Here is a 23,093-nt window from a genome sequence, read left to right as displayed (position 1 = left end):
TTTAAGACAAAAGTACTCCTACTTTCTGCTTCTCCCAAAAAAGTCCCTTTGGGCTCACAAATTTAACCCTGTAATGAATATCAGCAGCTGCTCAATGTATACATCAAACAAGAGCTTTGTGAAACTGAGAGCATGGACCCTAAACACAAAATCAAAGAAAGGGATGAAAATTACTCCATGTCTCTCCAGGGGGTGCAGTAGCCCCCTCGGAGCAACAGAGGGGTGGTCGTCATCCCCAGGGCACTGGGAGAGGGGCGGTAGTATAGAGTGCAGGTTGATATTTTGCCCTCCTCCTAACGTGAGAGAGCCCAGTGGTATATAAACTCCCTCTCCCACACCCGCTCCCATTTCTGGTTTTTTTGTCACACCGGCAGGGGAAGTAAGGATGAAGCTCCTGTTTGCAGCTGTGTTTGTGCTAATCGCGCTGTCTGCCTTTGATCAGGCCGACTCCTCGGCGTATGACAAGATTGTGACCCACAGTCGCATCAGGGCAAAGAATGAGGGGTAAGAGTCAGAGACCCTGAGCTATTATTTTATATAACAATGTAGCAGCACCTTTTAGGATCATTTCACTGTTAGCTAATGACTGGAAAAGTTGGCATATTTGGCTTATTAATATTATTTTGCTGAGTTATGACAAACGCAAAAAGTAGTTTTTTGCAGATGTAAAATGAATTGATTAAATGGACATGAGCACTTAAAACTGAACATATTGTTACAAAAGTATTAAATACACAATTTAAATACAAAATGTAAATTTAGGCTTCGTGTTTCAGAGCTATTTACTGATTTTACTGACCTCTAAAGGAAATAACATTTAGATCAGCTTACATTGGTCTCAAGAATGAAGATAACATTGTCAGTGTTGTCTCAGTTTGATGTGGAATGTGCTGATATGTTAAATTAAAACCTGACCTGCGCTAGTTGGAAAAAAACATGCATTCATAGACCCTTTTCATGTGCTGAGACATTTAGCATTAGTGTGTAAAGAATCAAAATATTTTATGAATCAATCTAAAATGATCTTGCTGTAATGCTTATAATTGTGGTCATGTAAGAGAGTTAATGGTCTAATGAATTATCCATTCACTACATTCATTACAAACCATCGCAGTTATGAAATGTTCCAAGAATTGCATCAAATCTATTTAATAACTAAGTTCCCGCTGGGGTCCATTATTTGCTATATTAACAAAACAGTTACCATGGCACTGGGGTAACAGTTCAAAGAGTTTAAAATGCATCACACATTCACAGCCTTTCTGCTTATCCCTTTGGGCTAAAATCTCTCTTTCTCTTGTCAACCCCTCCAACCCCAACACGTATGCCTCATACCCCTCTCACCCTCTCTCAGGCCAAATGTGTGCGCCCTCCAGCAGGTCATGGGGACCAAGAAGAAATACTTCAGCACTTGCCGAAACTGGTACCAGGGGGCTATCTGCGGAAAGAAGGCGTAAGTGGGCGGGGTTTTTACTGTCTGCCAAGCAATGTGCCGGGAGACACTGTAGGGCACAGCTGCTCATGGATGTGTAAAAGGTCAAAGGTGACCCCCCACCCCACCCGACCTGGTGAGGGATGGGGGGAAGGCGGGAGCTCCATGGGTGCCTGGGGCTCATACCCTAAGCTCCACCGGGTCTTACTCTTCCCTTCTTCCCTGCTTTTTGAAAGGTGATCTCATTCTCACAAAAAAGGGAAAAGTCAATCATTTCAGCAGAGTGCTGTCTTGGGGGTTTTCTTTGTGCCTCCAGTACGATAATGCCAAGCGCTGTTGACACTCATGGTGCTAGATCCTACTCTTATTCAGGTTTTCCATGTTCCATCACTGTCGATATAAATGCCAGTCGTACCAGTGTAAGCAGCTAGGTAATGTTTTAACTGACTGTCGACAAGTGGATAATAGAGCTCTGTCTATAAGATATTCAGACGTCAGGCTAATTTCTTAAGCAGGATCACTTGAATGATGACAAATTTTGAGAGCATTTGTACTGTGTTGGCATTCAGTGACATTCTACTACCTAGGGCTTGTCAAGAGCTTGTCCTCCAGGAACAGAATAAAAAAAGCAGGTGGTTGGCATGAAGTGTGGGAGCTGGTTAAGACAGGACTCACGGTTTCCACTGGTAGGCAGGAAATGAAGGCTGTATAAAAGGGCCCTAAGCACGGAGAGGTACCCCTCCCTCTTTCTCCCCCCCCCCCCCCTTTCTCTCCCCCATTCTGTCTTACATTCTCTCCCACACCCACTTTTATTTTTCACACAATGAATGTGTTTGATTGCATGATGCAGAAAAATTATTATATAAATGTATGAACATTCTCATTGTACCAACATTTAAATGAGAAAATTCTCCCTGGTTAGAATGACGGCAAACCACTTGGACGCTTGGATGTTTTGTGGCTACGAGATTTGGAGCTGTGGGACATTGTTTAACATGGTCCATATTGGCATGTAGTGTCCTCACTTTGAGCAGAGCTGTCCTTCCTAAATACTCAGATGATCAGTCTGTCCGCGTTTTTGTTTTCAGACTTTCTGTTCAAACATGCACTGCGGTCACTCTTAATTTTCCCTTCTGCCTGTAATTGCCTGACAATTAGCACTTTTGTGCTTTTCTGTGAATTCTACTCTCTATGGAGCTTTGCATGAGTATTCAGCATTTCTTAGAAATTACCCACAGGGCATCTGAGTAAGAGTTCTGCATAAGGATCCGCAGTCCAATGTTTGCGTAATAATAAGGGATTGTGTATAAAATGCATTTACTCTGAACATTTCCCCTGAATTTCTGTATTCAGTCCACATCTGTCATCTGGACTGACTACAATGATGGAGTTCTGCTCTGGGGGTTGCTAATGTGGAGTCAATGTTTAAGGGTAAAACAATATCTCCTGCAGTGTTGTTGGCAGCAGTAGTATTTTTCAGTTCTGCTCCCGCGTCAGGAGGTGACAAAGTTTCCTGCTGTGTGGGAGAAAAAGCACGCAAACTGTCTTCATTATCATTATACTCCATCCTGACTCTCCACCTGGATGCAGGGGGGGTTGCCATCACTTAAACCCTTCCCCCCTCGCCGCCATCCGGCCTTTCAGCATATTTTAATGACAGAGTAATGGGGGGCAGTGGCAGTGAACCATGTCCCCTGAGGGCCTCCCATACTCTAAGAGTAAGTCCTTACTCTTATTCCCTGCTGGTGCAGCTAGCCTCTCTGCAACCTGAGCAGGAGCTTTTTGTCTTTACCTCTCCACCTTTCTCATTCTGCAAGAGACACATCCGCCTCTGTTTTCTCCTGTGCCACAGCTGCCGTCTAACATCCCCTCCCTCCCGCTCCCTCCCCTTCAGCCCGCTCCGTACCGCTTGGCGTAGGGCCAGCCTGTGGCGGGTCCTCCCGGCTGTGTGGAACATGTGGAAGTGGTTGCCTGTCCCACTGTGCGAGAGGGCTCTCCCTGATGAGGAAGCATTACGGCCCTCTCCACTGCTCCCTGGCTGCCGCCTCAAGGGAGGGAAAGGTTGACTCAGCCTCGCTGGCTCCTGCAGCACCGACGGCCCCCCCTGACACTGAGAATATTGTTCAGCGGCAGCAGAGGAAGTGTGCACAGCCACGATGGCTGCTTCATGTCACTCTCCTCTTCCTGCCCCAAGAGAACAGGAGCCAGCTGCTGAGTTTTTTAGATCAACTGCACTCCCGAGCTCTTAAATCGGTTAAACTCCCGCGGTGTTAAATCAGTTACACTGCGTAAGTGTTAAATTGATTGCACCGCAGAGGTGCTAAATCAATTTCTCTGTGCTTCAGCCACGGATGCCAGGGGCCAAGCATTGTGTGAGACATCTTGCGTGCCGACATGTTTGGAATGGCTTTGCAACATTAACTGTCCAACTTCCATGAATTACTTTCAGAGGAAAGCATTACTTAGGTCTGAGTGAGAGAAAGGGACATTCATTTGCTTGAGATACTTTTACCCTCTTTTTCTTGACAAAACATATATCTAAGGTGTTTGCAAAAAGGGATTCAATTATTTGGAGTAGCTACCAACGTTTTTAGAATGTGAGAAGTGTCCTCATTGACTGGTGTATTTTTTGAGCTGTGCTGCAGGGATTAATTTTCTTTATATGCTTGTATAAAAAACCCTGGTGCCCATGTGGTATCAGTTACACTTAATTGTTGCTTGGGAGATTATAGAAAGATGTGTTGTCAGTCTTACAAGTAGGTTTGTTTAGAGCTTGCTTTAAAAATTATGCACAGGACACATACCTATATACATATTCATATATGTATCTTACACGTGGTTTTTGAGACAAGCGCTATTATTCTGTACTCAGATTTAAATTATTCAAATATTCACTTAAATTCTTTTAGACTCACCGTCCCTTCATGTATTGCCATAAAGCCATCTGACCCTCTGTTACATTACATAATATAGCCCCCAAATTTCATGTAACAGTTTAAATCTGTATGTCACATCAAGTGAATTCATCATGCAAAGGGTGATCATTGAGCTAACATGCTGCTTGTTGGGGGGCAGGAAATGGAAGATGGGGCTGGGAAAGTGGTAGGAAATGAGAAAATCCAAAGGAGCAGCGAACGATGTAACACTTTGTCAGAGTGATCCCAATGGCCTCCAGAACTGGCGCACATAATATGATGTGACGTAACAGAGGTCCCGCTTGACATAAACCATTTATGTTGGTCTGTGTGTATTCCATCTCGGCAGCGCTCACGTGTGTTTATGTGCCAGGCAGGTTGCTTATACAAGTCCATCTGGAATCCACTCTTCTTTCACGAGTCCCAGCAAATGGATTTCCGGTTTATACCCACCATTAATGCTAAATGTCATTAACTCCTCAGATGAGCCCTGGAGTGCAGTGACCTCATAGCTGCTTATGAGGAGATGCTGCTTAAGCATGCTGTGTAGAAGGACTAGCATACAAGTATTCCCTACACCTAGCAATCCATCTCCCTCCACCAACAGGTCAAGCTTTCTAGTGCTCATCTACTTTTCTGATTAGGTTACCGCACTTGAATTAATGAGCTTTCTTGTGGTAATTATATCAAACTGGTCTTTGTTTGGAAGGGAGAGCGATGGTACAGTAAAAATTACAGACAGGTTGATGCAACACTGCATAACACTCAGCTTTCCCTCTACTGTGAATCTTCTTGAATCTTTCATTATTTGGTTTAAGCCATATGGAATTTTTTTCTCCAAAAACTCAGCAAAACACAGCTGCCACATACTGAAAAGCAATTCAAGATGATGAATCTTTTCCTCTCAAATTTCCTTTGTACGTCAGCCTGAGAACACAGAGTTGACTTTTTCCCTTACTGACATCAAAGAGTTGGTTGATATCAGTGTATCTCTCCTTCCGTTTCTCTCAATGGATGTCCCAGAGGAGAGGGACTTCCCCTATAGACTGGCTCCATAGAGCACACAGACCAAAGCATTCAGCACAAAAGGAATGTGCAATTTTTATGCACTGTGTGCATCAAAACCTTGGTGTTAAAACGAAAAATAAATCTAAATTACTTTGAAAGCAAAATTACTTTGGCTTGGATTGAGACTTTCAAGCGGAATTAAGTAGTATTTAACCTTTCAGCAGCTAATATATTTGAATCGCGCACAGATAAAATCGTCTCATACGCTGGCACAGTATTGTTGCAGCCATGAAATAATTATGAATTATAAGCACTTATTTGAGGTTTGTTTAGGTCACAAATTGTCTCTTTTGGTTCCAGAGTTTATTTTTGTAATTTTGCTCAGACTTTTAACGAAGTGTAATAAAATATAACCATTTAAAGTCTTATGTTATAGTAATTGAAAACATTCTGACTATAGTATAGCTCCTGGCTAGAATATTTGATTATACTTTTGTAATTCTTCAGGCCTCTTAAGTGGGTTATGTAAGTTGTAGTGCTGTTCAGTGTGTAAGGCAGAACACAGAAAAATGTGGTCCACATGGCACACTGGAGGAATGAATCATTTCACATATTTAATATGGGCCACACCCTGAGTGAGATACTTGGGTGCATAGCTGATCCTGATTTTGTTCCAAACGTTGTCCATGACAGCTTCCATGAGGTAGGATTAACTGGCAAATGAACATCATTCTGAACAATATGATTCAAAGATTTTTTTGTTAGTGTGTTGTACAATGTGTGCAAGCCTGCTACACGTTACAATGTTTCTGTATCGTTTGTAGCCAGTGAAGATTTTCTGAATTTCTCATCTTCTTCAGTTCTACTGAGTGCTGTAGTAGATATATTGTTTGTTTCTCAGTGACCAGGGAACGTGCTGTCATAGATATACTCCAGTGTTTTGTCAGTGCACAGAGAAAGTGCTGTTGTAGATACACTTTGTATCACTGAGTCAGTACCCAGTGAAAATCTCGCTCTCTGTTCTCTCTTGGGTTTCCTTCACAGGACTGTCCTTTATGAGTGCTGTCCCGGGTACATGAAGCTGGATGGCATGCGAGGTTGCCCTGCAGGTGTGTCAGTGTGTGCTAGGAATGCAGGCCATGCATTAATCCTTCATACTAGTCCCCGGTCGAATAGATATATTTTCACTAGGGAGCACTGCAGCATGTGGATAAATATGATGAAGGAATGGTAGGACAGCTTGTTCCTGGCAAATGTGCAGAACAGAAGTGTTGCTTGCTCAATCACTTTTGGCCCAAACTACTACATTAGGTTGTAGGTGAAGACGAGCTTGTTAAAATGCCTGCTGTTTTATGTTCTAGGAAAGCTGCAACTGCTAGAACTTTATTAAATACTTTGGTATTTTGTTCGCAATCATTCTTTTACGAGGTGGGCAACGTTCCAATAAGTATGTACTCTGTAACTGCTAAGTATGTATATATGTTTTACAGTTTGTTTTTCTTTTAACAGCTAGATTGTGGGATGGTCTGGAGTTATCAAAGGGGTTTTTGGTTGATGTAGAATCAACGACCCAAGTTAATTACAGTTAATTACATAAACCCTGAACTGTAAAAACATATACTTACACAGCAGTTACCTGGTACTAATTGGCGCGATTACACTTTATAAGCCATGTTGTAATTTCCCTGTCTTTCCTAGTGGCCCCAATTGACCATGTTTATGGAACTCTGGGCCTGGTAAAGGCCATCACCACCCAGGAGTACTCAGATATCTCCAAGCTCAGGGAGGAGATTGAGGGCTCTGGATCCTACACCATGTTTGCACCCAGCAATGACGCTTGGGATCTCTTAGAACCTGTGAGTCAGCCACAAAAAATATGCCGTAGAAATACATTAACAGCAATGGAAATGGTATGCATTTACATTAATGAGTCTCCTTAACTGGTTTTAAAGTGATTTACAGTATGTGGAAAAATATAAGGTAAATGGAAATAATAAACATAATATGTACATAACACCCTTAATGCAAGTCAAAATAACTTTACAACGTTGAAATATACTCAACTAAATATGATAACATGTTGTATAAAAGCAGCATCAATTCTGTTCTGGGGTTGCAGATTCTTCTTCAAATAGGCAACAATTTTATTCTGAGCACCTTAAATGGAAGGATTCCTTGCTAGTATGTTAACCCTTATCATACACCTGGTACTTCCAGTGAATGTAACAAATTCAGTGATTGTCTTGCTAGATCGCTGTAGAACTTGGATGGATGAAGTCTGCTTCCTTGTTTACAGTCAGTGAGGAGTGCTCTGGTGAGCAATGTGAACATCGAGCTGTACAACGCCCTCCGCTATCACATGGTCAACCGTCGCCTCCTGACCAAAGACCTGAAGAATGGAATGACAGTCACATCTATGTACAACGACCTGGGCCTGTTCATCAACCACTACTCGAATGGGGTTTGTTTCAATAACAGCGGAGACAGTGCCCCATACAAGAGGAAATTGACAATCTTTAGACAAAAAATGCAAAATTAGATATGATATAATATAAGGGGCAATTTTGTCCAGTTTGTAGGTCAGGCTGAACATCGTCTTCACGGCTCCCCTATAGGTTGTCACAGTGAACTGTGCCAGGATCATCCACGGTAACCAGGTGGCCACCAACGGAGTGGTGCATGTCATTGACCGTGTCATCACTGCTGTGGGAAACACCATCCAGGACGTCATCGAAGTTAATGATGAGCTGACATCTCTGAGTGTAAGTACCACAATCAGAACAATGATAGTAGTTTTCATTATTAGCAAACATTAATATATTTTGGGAATTTGATCTTGAGTCTGCATCAGAATTAAATACATATACAATGTAGGGAGATCAAATACTTTGTTAATAAATGTAAAACCAAAGATTTTATACATTTTTTGTTTTGGCATAAAAAGGATTGTATGTAAGTAATGTACAATGGGTAAAATCACTGAACCCACTGGTTTCTCTCCAGGCTGTTGCTCTTGCCTCCGAATGGCTGGAGAAACTGGGTCAGCCAGGTCACTTTACCCTGTTTGCCCCTACCAACGAGGCCTTCGAAAAGGTGGACAGGGAGGTTCTGGAGAGACTCATGAACGACAAGGGAGTCCTCCAAGGTAAACCACAGCGAGAAAAAAAGGGAATTCAGTTGAACCAAACACAGTTTGCTTTATGTACGGGACTTTGGTGGAAAAGCGTGTGAAACAAGTGTTTCTATTATATGGGGGATGCCATCTGTGCATTCTCCAAGGAAAACCCTGAGCAGGGCTTACATAGTCTCAACGGTATGCATACTGCAAATAAAGGCCTTTGCTCTAGAATAACAGTGTGAAGCATACAGCTGAGGTCTAGTGAGGCTTCCCTACTCTCTATGGAACTGGTTCCCTGGTTAGCATGCTGCTCAGTCAACTGCTGTCGATTTGAAATTCTCTGATAATTGGCCAACAGTATGCAAATCTCAGTTGATGTAAGCGTCCAGTGTCAGGTAAAGTCCAAATGAATCACAATTTCTGAAGAACTCATTGTGCACAGGTTCTGACAAGATAATCTCTTGATTAACATATTTGCCTTTACACTAGAGAGAAATCCAACCTTTGACACTCCTCGGAGTTTATTTCAGTTTTAAACTTTTACAGCACAGCTTTGATGTCTTTAATCCTGTAACTAAATATTGGCTAAGCTCTCTTTGCATGCCTTGAAAGAATAAATGCACTGATGACTCATTTCAGCTTGTCACAAAAGGTAACATTTCATAGCCTAAAATTCTATTTTTTTTTCCTGCCATAATGAATTTATTGTAGAAGCAATCATAAGCCAACTTTATGCTTAACACATGCGTAAGATCGCAGAAAAATCTATTTCATCAAACTATTGGACCGATCAGTACTGGGTGCCTCAAGGATGACATAAGTGTGTATTGTGCAAAGAAAACCATTAGAAAGATTAGAGGGCCCTGACAGCAATATAGTTCCAAAAAAAACAAGGAGCCAAACGCTCAAGGGTAATCTGGCATGATCAGGATTCTTAAAGTTTTATTTGCAGCCGGAAAACTTGGAACCTGTCCTTGAATCCTTTGATGTGTCCCTGATTGGATCTATATGATACGAGCACTTTACAGTTTGACAGGGAACAGGGAACATTCAGTTGGACATGTGGGTCCTGGAACACTACGATAAAGGGAGTTTGCGTAAGGCAACAATAGACTGACCCCAGATCAGGACAGGTCAAGAAGCTGAGAGCAATGACTTGAAAGAATAGTACATCCTTTTACTTTACAGTTTGTCTGTGGTTTTGCGGAACATGTTTGCACAATTATTACATTTTTTGTTGATTATTTATACAACATTGCTAGTTCTGTGGTTGCTGAAATCGAATTATCGTGGGTTTGTGCCAAAAAAACTTTCACATGTTCAAGCCTGTCATTCCAAACCAAGGGGAAACCACAATATGATAGACTTAATTCCAGCGAATTGGTAATTTTATAAATCACATTTTTCTTCACGTGCAAATCAAAATCTCTGAATATGCTTGTCCTAGATTTTTTTGGCAGTGATAGTTCACATGTTGATGTTTGCATGCATTTCAAAAGTTGATTTTAAGAGCTCTGTTCTAATGTGCATACATGCTGGAGTGTTCAATATTCAGCAGAAATGCAAACTCTCTACAGTAAAGACTGCTGCCTTCTTTGACTAGCTGCATATGTGTTTGACATGCCTGTTCTTTGTCCCCTGGACACTTATTCACATGTGGTTGTAGTGATATACTTCAGAGAGGGCTTTATTGACCCAGGGTCACCCCTGCCAGAATTCTCTCCCCAGGAGGAATTGGCCATTGTTCCACATGTCTTCCCATTTTGAGTACAATGGATTCTGCCTTGACCACAGAAACCACTGCTCTCACTCAGTGTCCATTTATGTTGTCGCCCCAAACCAGTTCTGATTGTATGTGTATGTGTTGTACATGCACATGGCTGTGCAGATGTCAGCGTTCTGACTGTGTGTGGCCCTTTTTCCAGCCCTGCTGAAGTATCACATCCTGGACTCGGTTCAGTGTTCTGAAGCCATCATGGCCGGTACCTCCTACGAGACTCTGGAGGGCTCCAACATTGAGATCGGCTGCGATGGCGAGAGTCTGACTGTCAATGGAATCAAGATGGTGCTGAAGAAGGACATCGTCACATCCAACGGTGTCATCCACCTCATTGACCAGGTGCTCATGCCCAATTCAGGTGAGCTTCAATCTCAAGGATATTTGAGAGAATTCTAAAAAATACATTTGCACCCTTTGCTTCTCTGTTGCTCCAGCTTTAACTAATGTTATGTATTTTGTAGCCATTGAGACAGCATATTTGTGTTTTGTTTGAGTGTTTTGGATTCAACTCAAATGTATAAATATAGTTTTATTATAAGCATGTTTATTGCTAGTTTATAACATATCTTAATGACCTATATGTAGATAGAACTGGTAGTTTAACAGCGCAGCAGTGTAATGCCCAGAATAACACTTTATGACATTTGTCCAAACAGCAGTTAAAGATATATGAATAATATTAATAGGTGAGCATTCTGAATGTTATCCTGTTTTTTACGTCCTTAAGCTAAGCAGGTGATGGAGCTGCTGGGTGATTCTCAGAGCACCTTCAGTGACATGGTCTCTGAGCTTGGACTGGCTGCTGCCATGAAACCAGAGACAGAGTACACACTCCTGGCCCCGCTCAACTCAGTGTTTACTGGTGAGGCCCCCAATCTACAGTCGACAACATCTACCACATCTCCGTGCTTGCTCCAGATGTAGCTTCGTGACATCAGGCCAAGGAAACAGGAGGTTTCTGCGGGAACCATAAGCTCACATGTGTAGTTTGCCTGCACTATAGCGGCTCACAGGCAAAACAAGGTGATTTCGGTCTGACGATCTTTGATTCAGCACAGAGCAGGACATCCATCATGTCCGCACAGCAGTACCCTAAGACCTCACACGTGGCCAGCCGTCTCAGGTCCTGCTCCACAATTTGCAACACATGTGTGGTAGCACTGGAGTGAACACATCAATCATACCCTTCTGAGTGGTGTGCGTGTCGGGGTGGTTTGGGCAAGAGGACAGTGGTACCCACAGGGATCTGTTTCATTTTCCTATTTATTATTTCAATGAATCACCATCTCAGACAGTAATGAACCACTCAGATTGGCTTGTTTTTCACTATCCGTTTTTCGACTTGTGTTGTTCTGTCCAAGGTAGTATTGCCAACTCTTCAGGCCAGAAAGACATTAGAGGTCCTCCAAAAAAGTCTCTTGCAGATGGATTTTGGTAAGATTAGGGTGTGGATTATCCACTGAGCAATGTATCTTACTTTTTATATGTTTTTTTTTTTTTTTTACATTTGAGGGCATTTGTTTATGATGGACAATATTGACCTTTTGTCAGAGTCTTTAAATTGATAACAGTGAGCAAAGGCATAAGCAGTTAGCGGTTTGATTTGTTATTAGTAACATCTTGGATTCAATGGAATTCTAGTGCTTCAAATTTGAAGATCTTACGAAGACATTTAATCCCGTCAGCAGCCTTGAGGTTTGTGACATGATGAAAAAAACAATTCGATCTAAGTGATCTTTGCTCCAAGGTAATAACCATTGTGTTGGTTAGCGTAGTGCTGTTAGAACCTACCTTTTCAGCACCTCTCTCTCTCTCTGTCTCTCTCTCTTTCTCCCTCCCCCCTCTCTCTCTTTCCCTCTTGTTGTGATCTACAGATGAGGTTATGGGGATGGATCAGCGTCTGCTGAAGATCATTCTGGAGAACCACATTCTGAAGCTGAAAGTGACCTTGAGCCAGTTGTACAACGGTCAGAAGCTGGAGACTATTGGAGGAAAGTTGCTGCGGGTGTTCATCTATCGTACCGTGAGTCCCCCCTACCTCAATCCGCTTGAGTTGGCCAACTGGGATGGAGGAAGAGAAGGAGGGAGGCACAGAATTAGAGACAGGCCAAAAATCTGAGAATCTGAGGGGCCCCACTCAGCACCCCAGCTTTGCTGTTTGTCCTCAGATTTTCTCAACATATTTATGCAAATATTACATTCATTATTTATACAACATTATGAGATCTATCATTACTGGAATTAACAAAATGTGTAAATATTGGAAAAAGTAACCCATGATAAAACTCATTAAAAAGTTTAGGACAACTCAAAATGTGTTTGGTTTCATTCCATCTTAAGAGTCAATGATACTATTTACGTTTTTCTTCATGTGAAAAAAACCCCTCTGAATATGTACTTGCCAGACTCCTTTTGGCAGTCATTTCTCACTTCTTCACATTTGTCTCTCAGGAAGATGTTCACATGGACCCTGAAAAGACCCCTGATTTTAAGATCTCTGTTACATTGTTCCTTCGTTCCTCGTATGCTGCAGTGTTAAAAGCTTGGCAGGAATGTAGACTCTCTACAGAAAAGGGCACTGCTGTCTTTGGCTAGCTGCAGTTTGGTTTTATTGTGCTTGTAAACACACACTTTGTCCCCTGAACTGTAGTTCAATGGTCACAGTAGTGATGTGTGGGGTCTCTCCCAATATTCCCCAGGCGGTGTGCATTGAGAATGCCTGCATGGTGAGGGGCAGCAAGGAGGGGAGCAATGGTGCCCTGCACCTCATGAGGACCCTCATCAAACCGGCCGAATCCACTATGTACGAGATCCTGTTGGCAGACGGACGCTTCAAGTAAGGACCTAGCTTTTTAATTACTGGGGGCTTTCTGAAGCATTTTTCTGGTTAGGTATGCATAAAACTGTAGTATTGGGGGCTCACTCATTGCTAATTTGGTTGGGGCTGAGACCTACAGCTCAAGCCATTGCAAGTTCCAGTGCGGACTGTAGCCTCATAATTTTGGGGAGTCCGCAGTAGGGAAGATGGAGTTATGCTGGGCAGGGTCCTTTCATCACGCAACTCAACAACACTTTCAAGCAACTCGTCTAGTGGCTGCAGAAATGACACTAGTGGAGGATGCGTTTATCCTCTGTTCAGTATTTGTCCTCCCATAGTGCATTATGAGACTTGTAATGCAAAGAATGGCCATTGGCTCCATGCAAGTGTTTTGGAATCTTCAGTGCTGCTGTGTGTGCAGACTATGTTGCATATTGCTAAAACTGGTGTCATGTTAAACTTCAAAGCATACATTCCTGAATCTCTGTACTATCAAATATGCTTTTTTCATTTTACCACAGATATTACTGCTTATATTTTCTTATATAGTCTACATTTTCAGACTATTGTTCAATCACACAAGCATATATGTGATATTTATCTTATAAACTGATTTTGAACCCTTGTAGGGTGGTATGTCTCAGTTATGCAAGTGTTTGATGCTCATGGGTTGCAGGATATTCCTGTCCCTGATGGAGGCAGCTGGTTTGACTGACTTGCTCAATCAGGAGGGAGGCTACACCTTGTTTGCCCCCACTGATGATGCCTTTGAGGGTCTGAGCCCGGAGGATATTGAACTGCTAACCAGTGAGTCCTTAATCCTGTCTTAATCCTGCTCTCCTCCCTTGAGGAACACAATCTGCAGCTGGTAAATGTTTGGATCTTCAGCACTCAAGCCTGTTGCCTCAGCCATAGAACAAGACTAGACCCGTTTTTTTTTTGTGTTGCTGTGTAGCACTGGGCAGGCTTTGCAATGACCTCCCGTCTCCCGCTCTGTGTTGTTGTAATCAGGTGACGTCAATGCCCTGAGGACTATCCTGCTTTACCACTTCAGTAATGGTGTCTTCATCACTGGAGGATTGGAAGGAGGAGTCACCAATCTTCTTAAGACCATCCAGGGCAGCAACATTCGACTGCTGTCTGTACGTATCCACGGTGCCCCACACCTCTCATTCCAGCTAGCTGCACTGTCCTTGTCAACTGCTAAGACACTAGAGCCCTTGCTGAAATTACCTTCTTTAGTGACATTGTTAACTTTGTTTAGGGTTTTATATGTCACACTATTACAGTCACCTATACTCAGCTAATTTGCATTTACCTAACCTTTAACCATTTACCTGTAGCTTGTAGCAAAATTTCTGGCTTGTAGTGAGGAAAATAACCATTATTGTCACTGCGTGAGTGTATCTGTGGAGTACAAACATCTTGCTGAGCCTTTTCTGCGTGGATATGGGAAGTAAGGCAATGAGTTGAGTATTATAGGCAAGCAGTGATACATAAAATCTGGGGTCAAAGAAATACAATAGTCATTAAGCACACATTTTTATTGCCACGCTCCTGTGACTCTCTAGCTAACCTATTTCATCTCCTTTCCAAACTCACTTTCTTAGATGATAACGTAATCTTTTAAATTAAAGCCAAATTTCTGTGAGTCAAAGGCACAAGTTGTGGAGTCTGGCCTGTGGATAAAAATCTGGCTTTCTGGCTGTTACCTTTCAGCTGCTTCCCCTGTTCCTTTCCACCCAAGGTCATACAACAATAGCTTATTGTGCTTTTCCAGTCTGCAGTCAGAGGGGCCGTCCAGACATTACAGTTTGTGACAGGCATACACCAGGGGGTTTAACTATCACATTCACATTGGGCACGTGTATGTTCAAAAACTTGAGAACTTGATGGGGAGTGAGAGAAAGAGGGAGCAGAATCTCATGGGCCTGTCCTGAGATGTTAGTCCTCTCTGACCTCTGAAATGAGGCTAAATTACAGGAAATGTATATGCTTTGATGGCATTTTCAGGCTTTATTTACAACAAGGGGGCAATTACTATGGTAACTCTGTCTGGTATCACTATCTGACTTTATTTTTGGCAAGCTTATGAAAAAAGGAGTAATTATACCCCATTATCACTATTACCTTCATTCTAACCATAATTGTCATGAAGTGCAGTTATTATTCTAAATGTCATCGTACTTGTTTCATTCAGGCTAACAACTCCATCCTGGTGAATACAGTCAACGTCCCCGACAATGACCTTATGGCATCAAATGGCGTGATCCACATTGTGAAAACCATGCTGTATCCCGGGGGTGAGTCCAACATCTGATAGCAGCTGCACAAGCTGGACGACTTCATTGTTCTCCACTGCGGTGGTAGTAATCCCATTTTCCAAAGTGGGCCACACGTGCAGCCCAAAATGTGTAATACAGGGGGCCCAAACTGCATTGCAAAGCAATCAACACTGCCATCCTCTGACCAGTTCCACTCTGTTAGGCGAGAACGTCATGTGATCAGAAGTTGTCAAATTGGCCACGCAACATGATACCATACTGCAAGCTGTTTGGAACCTCATAAAGCACACAGCCACACTGAGCCCAAGAATGACCATGGCTCAAAAGAGCAGGAAGCATCCTGTGCGGTAATGTCTCACCATGTGCATCTGTCTGACACAGACCTGCCAGTCGGCCGGGAGGACCTGCTGGTGTTGCTGAAGAAGCTCATCAGATACATCCAGATTAAGGTAATGCATGTCAGACGCCTCCATCATAAACTGTGTTTGGCTGCTTGCATTGAGAAATGTGCTGTAACACCACTTCACAATTTGAAGATGGCTGTATCCCAGAACTGCACAGGGACCACCAGTCAGTAAGCTCATAAAAAACAATGAATTAATAATGTGTTTCCGTACATGTACATTATTTATTTGTTTATAAATTGTATGATCATGTAAGCCTTACAAATAGTGCACCATGACCTTGTTGCATACTTGTGTTTATTTCCCCCCAAGTTCGTGGCTGGTTACACCTACCGTGAGATCCCTCTCACCTTCATCAGTAAGTCTTTGTAGCTTTGTGATTTCACTCATGTATCATACTGACGTACTGCGTGTGTTTAAGACAGTAGCAGAGCAGAATGAAATGATGGAATGGAATGGAGTGGAATGATGTTCTCTGATGATAATCACCCTGCATCTCTTTTTCAGAGAGAACCATTAAGGTCATAACGGAGCCAATCACAGTCACCCGCATCATTGAAACAGGTATCATCTTAAACAAAAAAGCAGCAATAATATGAAGACAATGGGGTGCATTTGAGAGGCTCAGGCCTCTCAAATCTGCAGGTCAAGGTGCTTTTAGCTACAAACATTGGTCACCGTCTGCTTATACTCATTCATGCGCAGAACAGAAGAACATTCATTGTAGGTGGTGAATGTATATGTGCATATGTCTTGCATTATCACAGAATTATGTACAACAAGATACCCCACATCCCTCATAATTTCCTATCAAAACTGATCCAGACGTCAGTTTTTTGGAGTGGAAAACTTGTATGTATGAGTATAAGAGCACAGTTTTTATTGGAAAATTAGTTGGAAATATCTCATTAACTGGAAAATGTACTTGCATTATTAATCAGATTTGGTCTGTGGTAAAAAAAAAAGCAACATCTCTTGAATGACATCCAATATTTGGCATGTCTCAGGTTCACGCTATCTTCGGGAGACATCTCTCAGTGTCTTTGGTATAGTAAAGTAATAAAGTAATGAGCAATTACTGAGCAGGTAGACCCAGAAACTTTTAGTTACTGGAGATGAGCTAATTAGGCTGTCATGTCTCAGTGAAAGTGAACAATATCTGTATTGTTGAAACGGGTCAAAGATACTCCCTGTTTAACTTGAGCCTGGCTCTCATTATGGATGGCAACCCACAACCCACTTCAGGTAATTGCGGCTTCAGTTAGGACAGGGCAGGACCTGCTTCTCTAATCCCTGATGTTTATGCAGTGGTTAGTATATTCTGTCCATGGCAGTTTAGACGTGTGTACTGGTGTCAAGAACAGGGAGCTACAATCGAATCCCAGCATTGAATGAAGGCCTGGTTTTGAATTTACTGTTAAGATAGTTTTGTTATTTCACAATCTGTTGAAAATATACATGTCACTATATATACTGTGCATTTACATTTACAAGTGTAGAACAATAAAATATAAATCGAGAGATTAAATAGAATAAGTAAGGAGCATTATAGAGTTAACTGAGGAACGTAACAAAGAGAGAGTAAGACCAAAGTCCTTTTGTTCGGCTGAGGCAGCAGCTAGGTACTGCTGATTTTACGAGAGAAAATAGTTGCATGCATAAATCATTTTAAGTATGTCCTTTTTAAAACATTATACAAAAGAAATAATTTATTACCACACAATAAAAAATTAATGACCCTGAAGTATTTAAACCAGGCTGTGAGCATATATTTTTACAACTTAAACTTTACTGAAAGTATTCATTAAGGTTTAGCACAGAAAAGCAGGAAAATGGCATCTTAAGGCACTACCTACATACCAGAAGGCTCTTCTCTCAACTGCCCATGTGTTGTTAATAATGCAATGTCCTAGTGTCTAAAAGCAGACCTATATATATATATATATATTGTTTTTTTTTTACTTCTTCAGTGCCAAATGTTACAACAGTCACCAGAGTAATTGAAGGAATCATTGAAGGGGAGCCAACTCTCACCACGGTCACCAAAGTCATCGAAGGGGAGCCCACAGTCACCAAGGTCACCAAAGTCATCGAAGGGGAGCCCACAGTCACCAAGGTCACCAGGGTGATCGAAGGGGATCCCACAGTCACCAAGGTTACCAAGGTCATCGAAGGGGAGCCCATAGTCACCAAGGTCACCAGGGTGATCGAAGGGGATCCCACAATCACAAAAGTCACCAGGGTCATTGAAGGTATATCCTAAGCACTATAGCCCTGTGAGTAGCCCCAGTGCTCAGCAGTTGTTTTGTGCCTGTTTGTTTAATTAGGTGGAATAAAATGGTTTGTAGAATAATCAGCTTATGCAGACTTTCAGGACTTCGGTAAGGTAACTGCTTTGCATCATCTGAGAGCTTGTACAGCAGTGAAGATAATTAAGAGAGTGTGTCTTTGTTCCACAGGCCCTCAGCTCACCTCCTCTGATGGCGAGTTTGACACTGATGGAGAAATCAGAAAGATCCTAGGGGAAGGTCAGTGTTTACTCACAGCAATCTCATCAAATGGTCCACTGTCTACAATGAGGGAAAATCCTAACTGTTGCTGATGGCTGTCAGTGAAAAAAACACATCAACACTGTAACACTAGATCGTGCTTATACTGTCATATATATATATATATATATATATATATATATATATATATATATATATATATATATATATATGTATATATATGCACAGTGCTACTTTACCTTTGAGCTTCAGTGAATACCTGACTGTGTAAATGGTTGTTGTGTGCAACCAAGTAGGAGTAAGGTACCTGCTAAGTCAATGAAGGATACACAGTTTGCAAACCAGGGACTGAATTAAACTAAATCCCCCCACAGATCAAAAATTCTCAAAGCAGTTCAATTTCAACCAATTGTCTTATTTGGTTAAATCAGCATAGTGTATGAAAAGGAATTTGTCTTTCTTGATTAGCAAACTAAGTCATTCAAATGGAGTGTTTCTGCAGCTTGCATTACAAAGGAACGGGCACAATTTTACCGGCTTCATTGTCACCCATTGTTTTTTCATTACACTGCTGGACTGGTAGGTCTCCAGTGTCCTCTCTTCTGTACGTGCAGTCAGCATGTAAAATGTCTTTGCCATGTTATCCCATTAGAGGTTACCAAGGTTACGAAGCTTCTTGAGAGCGATGTACACATTCTCGAGGACGAAGAGATCAAACAAATCCTCGAGGGAGGTTAGTCGCAGAGAAGAAGACTAAAACTTCCTGAGAATGACTCGTGTGACCGCACAGGCTCTGTCCATAACAAGCATCCAACAGTCCTTCTCCCATTAACACTGCCTTTCTCCAAAACTGAATGTTCAGCCTGGCTAAATTCTTGGTTTACAAATAAGAAATGTGGCTGTGGAAATTGCAAGTGGGCTATTATTCCACAATCTCAACATGCTCCGAAGTGCACTGAATATCATTCAAATGAAAGAATATCATTCATTGAAAGAAACATCCTTTACATATGAACAGCATTTTCTGAAGCATTGACAGGAGTCAGCCTAAAATGTCTGTTGTCTGATTGGCCATCACGCTCAAATCCCAAATGGATGATATTGATTGCACTGTAGGCTGTGCTATGATGTGCATGAACAATTACAAAACATAATAACTTTATGGCAGATTCACTCCTGTCAGCCTTGTGAAAGCTTCAGTCAGCTTAAACCATTCAATAATTATTCAAAAATCACTGATATCTCAATTTTATGAACCAGAATAAATTATTTTGGAGGCAGGGGTGTATCTCCCAAAAGAACAATTTAATCTGAATCACATTTCAAACACATGAGAAAAATAAACCTCAATTTTAATGTGTACCCTTTGTTTGAAAATATAAATCATTTAGATTATATATGTCTACACTACTGCTTGTACTGTTTTATGGCAGAAATGTAAGCCTGCTGTAAATACCTAATGACCATCAGAAGGTAGTAAAGGTTTCACTGAAAGCATTTAAAAAATGAACATACGACACTCCCTTATGTTGAGAATTAGTGCCGGATTTGAATGGACTGCAAAAGCACGGGGTAAGAGACAGATCCCATCATTTTAAATTGCATAATAGTCTTAGATTGGAACCACTCATACACACAAGCACACAGACACAAACACATACACAGGGAGACACACACAGCTGTTTCTCCTTTCCTATACTGTGGCTCACAGACTGTATGTCTTGGCAGACTTCCACCTGAAGCCATATTTCCTCCTACCATTTATGAGGCATGGGCAATCATGCAGCACAGTGACTTAATAGCGAACGAGAAATGAACAGTAGGTGAAGGCTGCAGTGATCCGAGCACATATGTCTTCAGATCCAACTGGCACTAAAAATAAAGAAAACATTTATTTCAAGTGAAGCACCGGTGTGTTTAATTGCTGCCCGAATAAAGACAAACAGTGTGAGGTTTTTCTTAGGAATTCGCATGTATGCTTGTTATCATATCTATGCACATGCCTGTATTTGCTGGACATGGATATTGACACAGTTGTATTTTCTGGGTCTGTGAAGGTGGAATAGGTTATACCACCACAGTTACCAAGGTGATTCCAGGAGATCCCCATATCATTAAGGGTAAGGTTCTGCTTATGGTTTTGTTATTGCTGTAATATCTGTGATCTGTCTGTCAAGCACAGTATCTGCCAGATATGTTATCTGAGGAACAGTCTTTGTGATATGGCTTTATTTCCGACCGATTGTGTCATTTGCCCAGGGCCTGACTTCTCCAAGATAAGCACCTTTGAGGCAAACCCGGAGCTGATTGATGCAGAATCAGAAAGGATCACCAAAATCATCAAAGGTCAGTGCATCACTCAGAGAACTCATCCGCTCTCAAGGACGGGCAAGGCAAGCTTCTTCAGCTGCACGTCAATGACTTTATAATGACATCCAATCAAACAATTTGGCTGTTGAAAACCATATTTTTGATTCGCTCAGATGAGGCATCTCTACCAGTGAAATGATTTCTGACACCTTCAAGCCTGTAGTTCGACACAGTTGCAGTGGGTTTGTTCTGTTTGTCATGCATTGTTATTTCTCCCCACTTTCATTTACAGAGGGTAAACCAGTGAGAAGAGCTGCAGCCAGAAGAATTCCAGGTAAGTGGAGAAAAAAAGATTCTTTATGGACACCTGTAATGATCAGTCATAATTAAAATCTACAGGCCCTCTCATCTCTCACTCCCTCTCCTTCTCCCTCTGAGCAGCTGGCATTAAGAGAAAAATAAGACGTCACCCTCAGGCCAACAGAACAAGAAATCCTTGAGAATGCCCAAGCAACCTGACATGAACTGGACAGACACCCCATGCTTCTAGGAGCACACCAAATCAAGCAAATGGTTGTAGACCAAATTGATATACCAAAGGAAAATCCTTTGTTAAAGCAACAAGTGAGGGTGTCTGTAAATGCCACAATTCATCGGAAAATCTTGGATGACTAAAAATGATATGTTTGATGATGAAAAATATATTTAGAATTACACATATGTGCAATTGCTGTTCATACATGTGGGGAACATGAAAAGCTACAGCTGGTTGAGAAGTGGGGGGAGGTAGGCAGTAAGCCAAAGGTATATCCCTAAGTTGTAAGGATATAATTTTGTCTTGTCAGCCAGATGATCTGATGAGGAACAGATTGGACAGCTTACCTCTGCATGAACATGATTTTGCGGTGCTCACATTCTGAACTGAGAATGTCTTTTTGGATTTGTTGTTCTTTTCTCAATAGAATTAAGCAGTGCTTTGCTATTTTCACACAGTAAGTGCTGAGACTATAAATTATGGAGCTTGACAAAGGACCAGATTTTAAACGCTTATTCTATAGTTGTCTGGAATCTCACTCCTTCTCTGTGTCCTGTTTTCCTCCCCTTTACCAATGGTATGTGTTTGTCTGTCTGTTTGTTCCCAGATTGAAAATGCAGATGCTGCCAACTTTTGTTTGAAATATTTTTCTGTGACTTTTTATGTTGGGTTTGTGTACATTGATGTACACAAAGCCTCTTCAACACTACACTTTTTTTACTTGTTTTTGAAATGTCAAATAAAAGTTATTATTAAATGTCAATCTTGTTGTTGCTTTAAAACATTAAAACAACATTTGTAATTAGCTGTTTTTTTTTTTTTGAAAATATACACACACTGCCTTGGCAGCAACAAACTTAACACACACGTGGAAGTAACTGAAAACAAGGGAAAATGCAATACTGCACAAGGCATGTCCTTTGATATCTGTGTTCCATAAGGATGAACTGCTGAGCAGATTCACCAGTCTGTGTTCCACAAAACTTTGGAGACCTAATCTAAGGGCTCGTTTAAAAGCATTTTTACACTGGGTACATTGTTGGTGCCCTGGGTACATTGTTGGTGCCCCTCACTTCCTGCATACACTAATGCGACTTTATTGCCTGAGTAGCTTGTGAGTACAAAGATGTGCAAATAGGTAACCCCCTCACTGACAACTTCTGGCCCTGTCCATCACCTTATAAAATGTGGAGCCTAACCCAACCAGTTTACCTTTTATGCCCTGTGTTAGCTGAGGACCATAGCTGATTGGTCAGTGACATCATCAGCCACATGTAAGGGGGATCTCATCCATCCCCATGTTCTGGTTCTATTTCATATGTCAACAGCTTATAAAAACTGAGTCAAAAACCCTTACAAAGCATTACATCAGGCATTGCTTCATCACTACATTGGCACCAACAGTTTTTTCTCAGTCCTGAAGTTATTTTCTTTCATATTCTCTTGTGTTCCACGAAGCCCTTTGAACATGGTATTCAATACAAAAATTTAGAATATATTCCTCACATGCCTCCTAAAATGGGAATATTCTGACATCATTCACATGAAGAAGGCTGTCGAACAAGACAGATGACATTGACATTTCTCTGACCACAAACTCTTTTTTGATATCTTTTGCTTTGAGCTCAGAGCCATGTTCATGGCAGGGAAATATGAATGAACTCTTTTGCTGATTCTGCAGTATTATGTTGTATTTCATCAAAATAATATCTTCCCCATGTCTGCCTCACTTAATTGCTGCCTCATAATCTAATCAAACCCATGAATGTTTAGATGTATCAGGTCTGGAGAAGATCCATATGACATCACATGGAGAGACCTTTGTCCATTTAAACTAAACCGTTTGCATCCACCTAAAAGTATTTGTTTAATTGGATCTAACTGAAGAGAAATGCAGGCTTCAGGGGCATGCAGACCTACCAAGGAAAGTTCAGTATGTTCCTGGATACCCTACACTACAGAAAGAGGGGTTTAAGCA

At 41.6% G+C, this 23,093-nt stretch overlaps 1 protein-coding gene across 1 annotated transcript; it reads left to right on the top strand.

The window, feature by feature from the left end:
- The first annotated feature begins 369 nt into the window (after positions 1-369).
- Positions 370-21,816, top strand: LOC118775454 (periostin-like). Its single transcript, XM_036525388.1, has 24 exons — positions 370-504; positions 1,355-1,453; positions 6,400-6,464; positions 7,054-7,211; positions 7,652-7,816; positions 7,971-8,117; positions 8,359-8,500; positions 10,399-10,611; positions 10,981-11,115; positions 12,128-12,276; positions 12,953-13,089; positions 13,748-13,878; positions 14,083-14,213; positions 15,272-15,374; positions 15,738-15,805; positions 16,073-16,118; positions 16,268-16,324; positions 17,731-18,012; positions 18,220-18,288; positions 18,923-19,003; positions 20,328-20,390; positions 20,530-20,616; positions 20,873-20,914; positions 21,022-21,816. Exons 1-24 carry the CDS (start codon positions 386-388, stop codon positions 21,078-21,080), a joined length of 2,748 nt encoding a protein of 915 aa, XP_036381281.1. The 5' UTR covers positions 370-385; the 3' UTR covers positions 21,081-21,816.
- Positions 21,817-23,093: the final 1,277 nt, after the last annotated feature.

The sequence above is a fragment of the Megalops cyprinoides genome, chromosome 3, assembly GCF_013368585.1.
Source record: "Megalops cyprinoides isolate fMegCyp1 chromosome 3, fMegCyp1.pri, whole genome shotgun sequence".
NCBI classification, from domain to species: Eukaryota; Metazoa; Chordata; class Actinopteri; order Elopiformes; family Megalopidae; genus Megalops; species Megalops cyprinoides.
This window is presented reverse-complemented; position numbering and strand designations above follow the sequence as displayed.

Coding starts and splice junctions, on each gene's coding strand:
- LOC118775454 (XM_036525388.1), top strand. CDS start 386: ATGAAGCTCCTGTTTGCAGCTGTGTTTGTGCTAATCGCGCTGTCTGCC. Junction 505..1,354: donor ATCAGGGCAAAGAATGAGGG/GTAAGAGTCAGA, acceptor ACCCTCTCTCAG/GCCAAATGTGTGCGCCCTCC. Junction 15,806..16,072: donor TCAGATACATCCAGATTAAG/GTAATGCATGTC, acceptor TTTCCCCCCAAG/TTCGTGGCTGGTTACACCTA.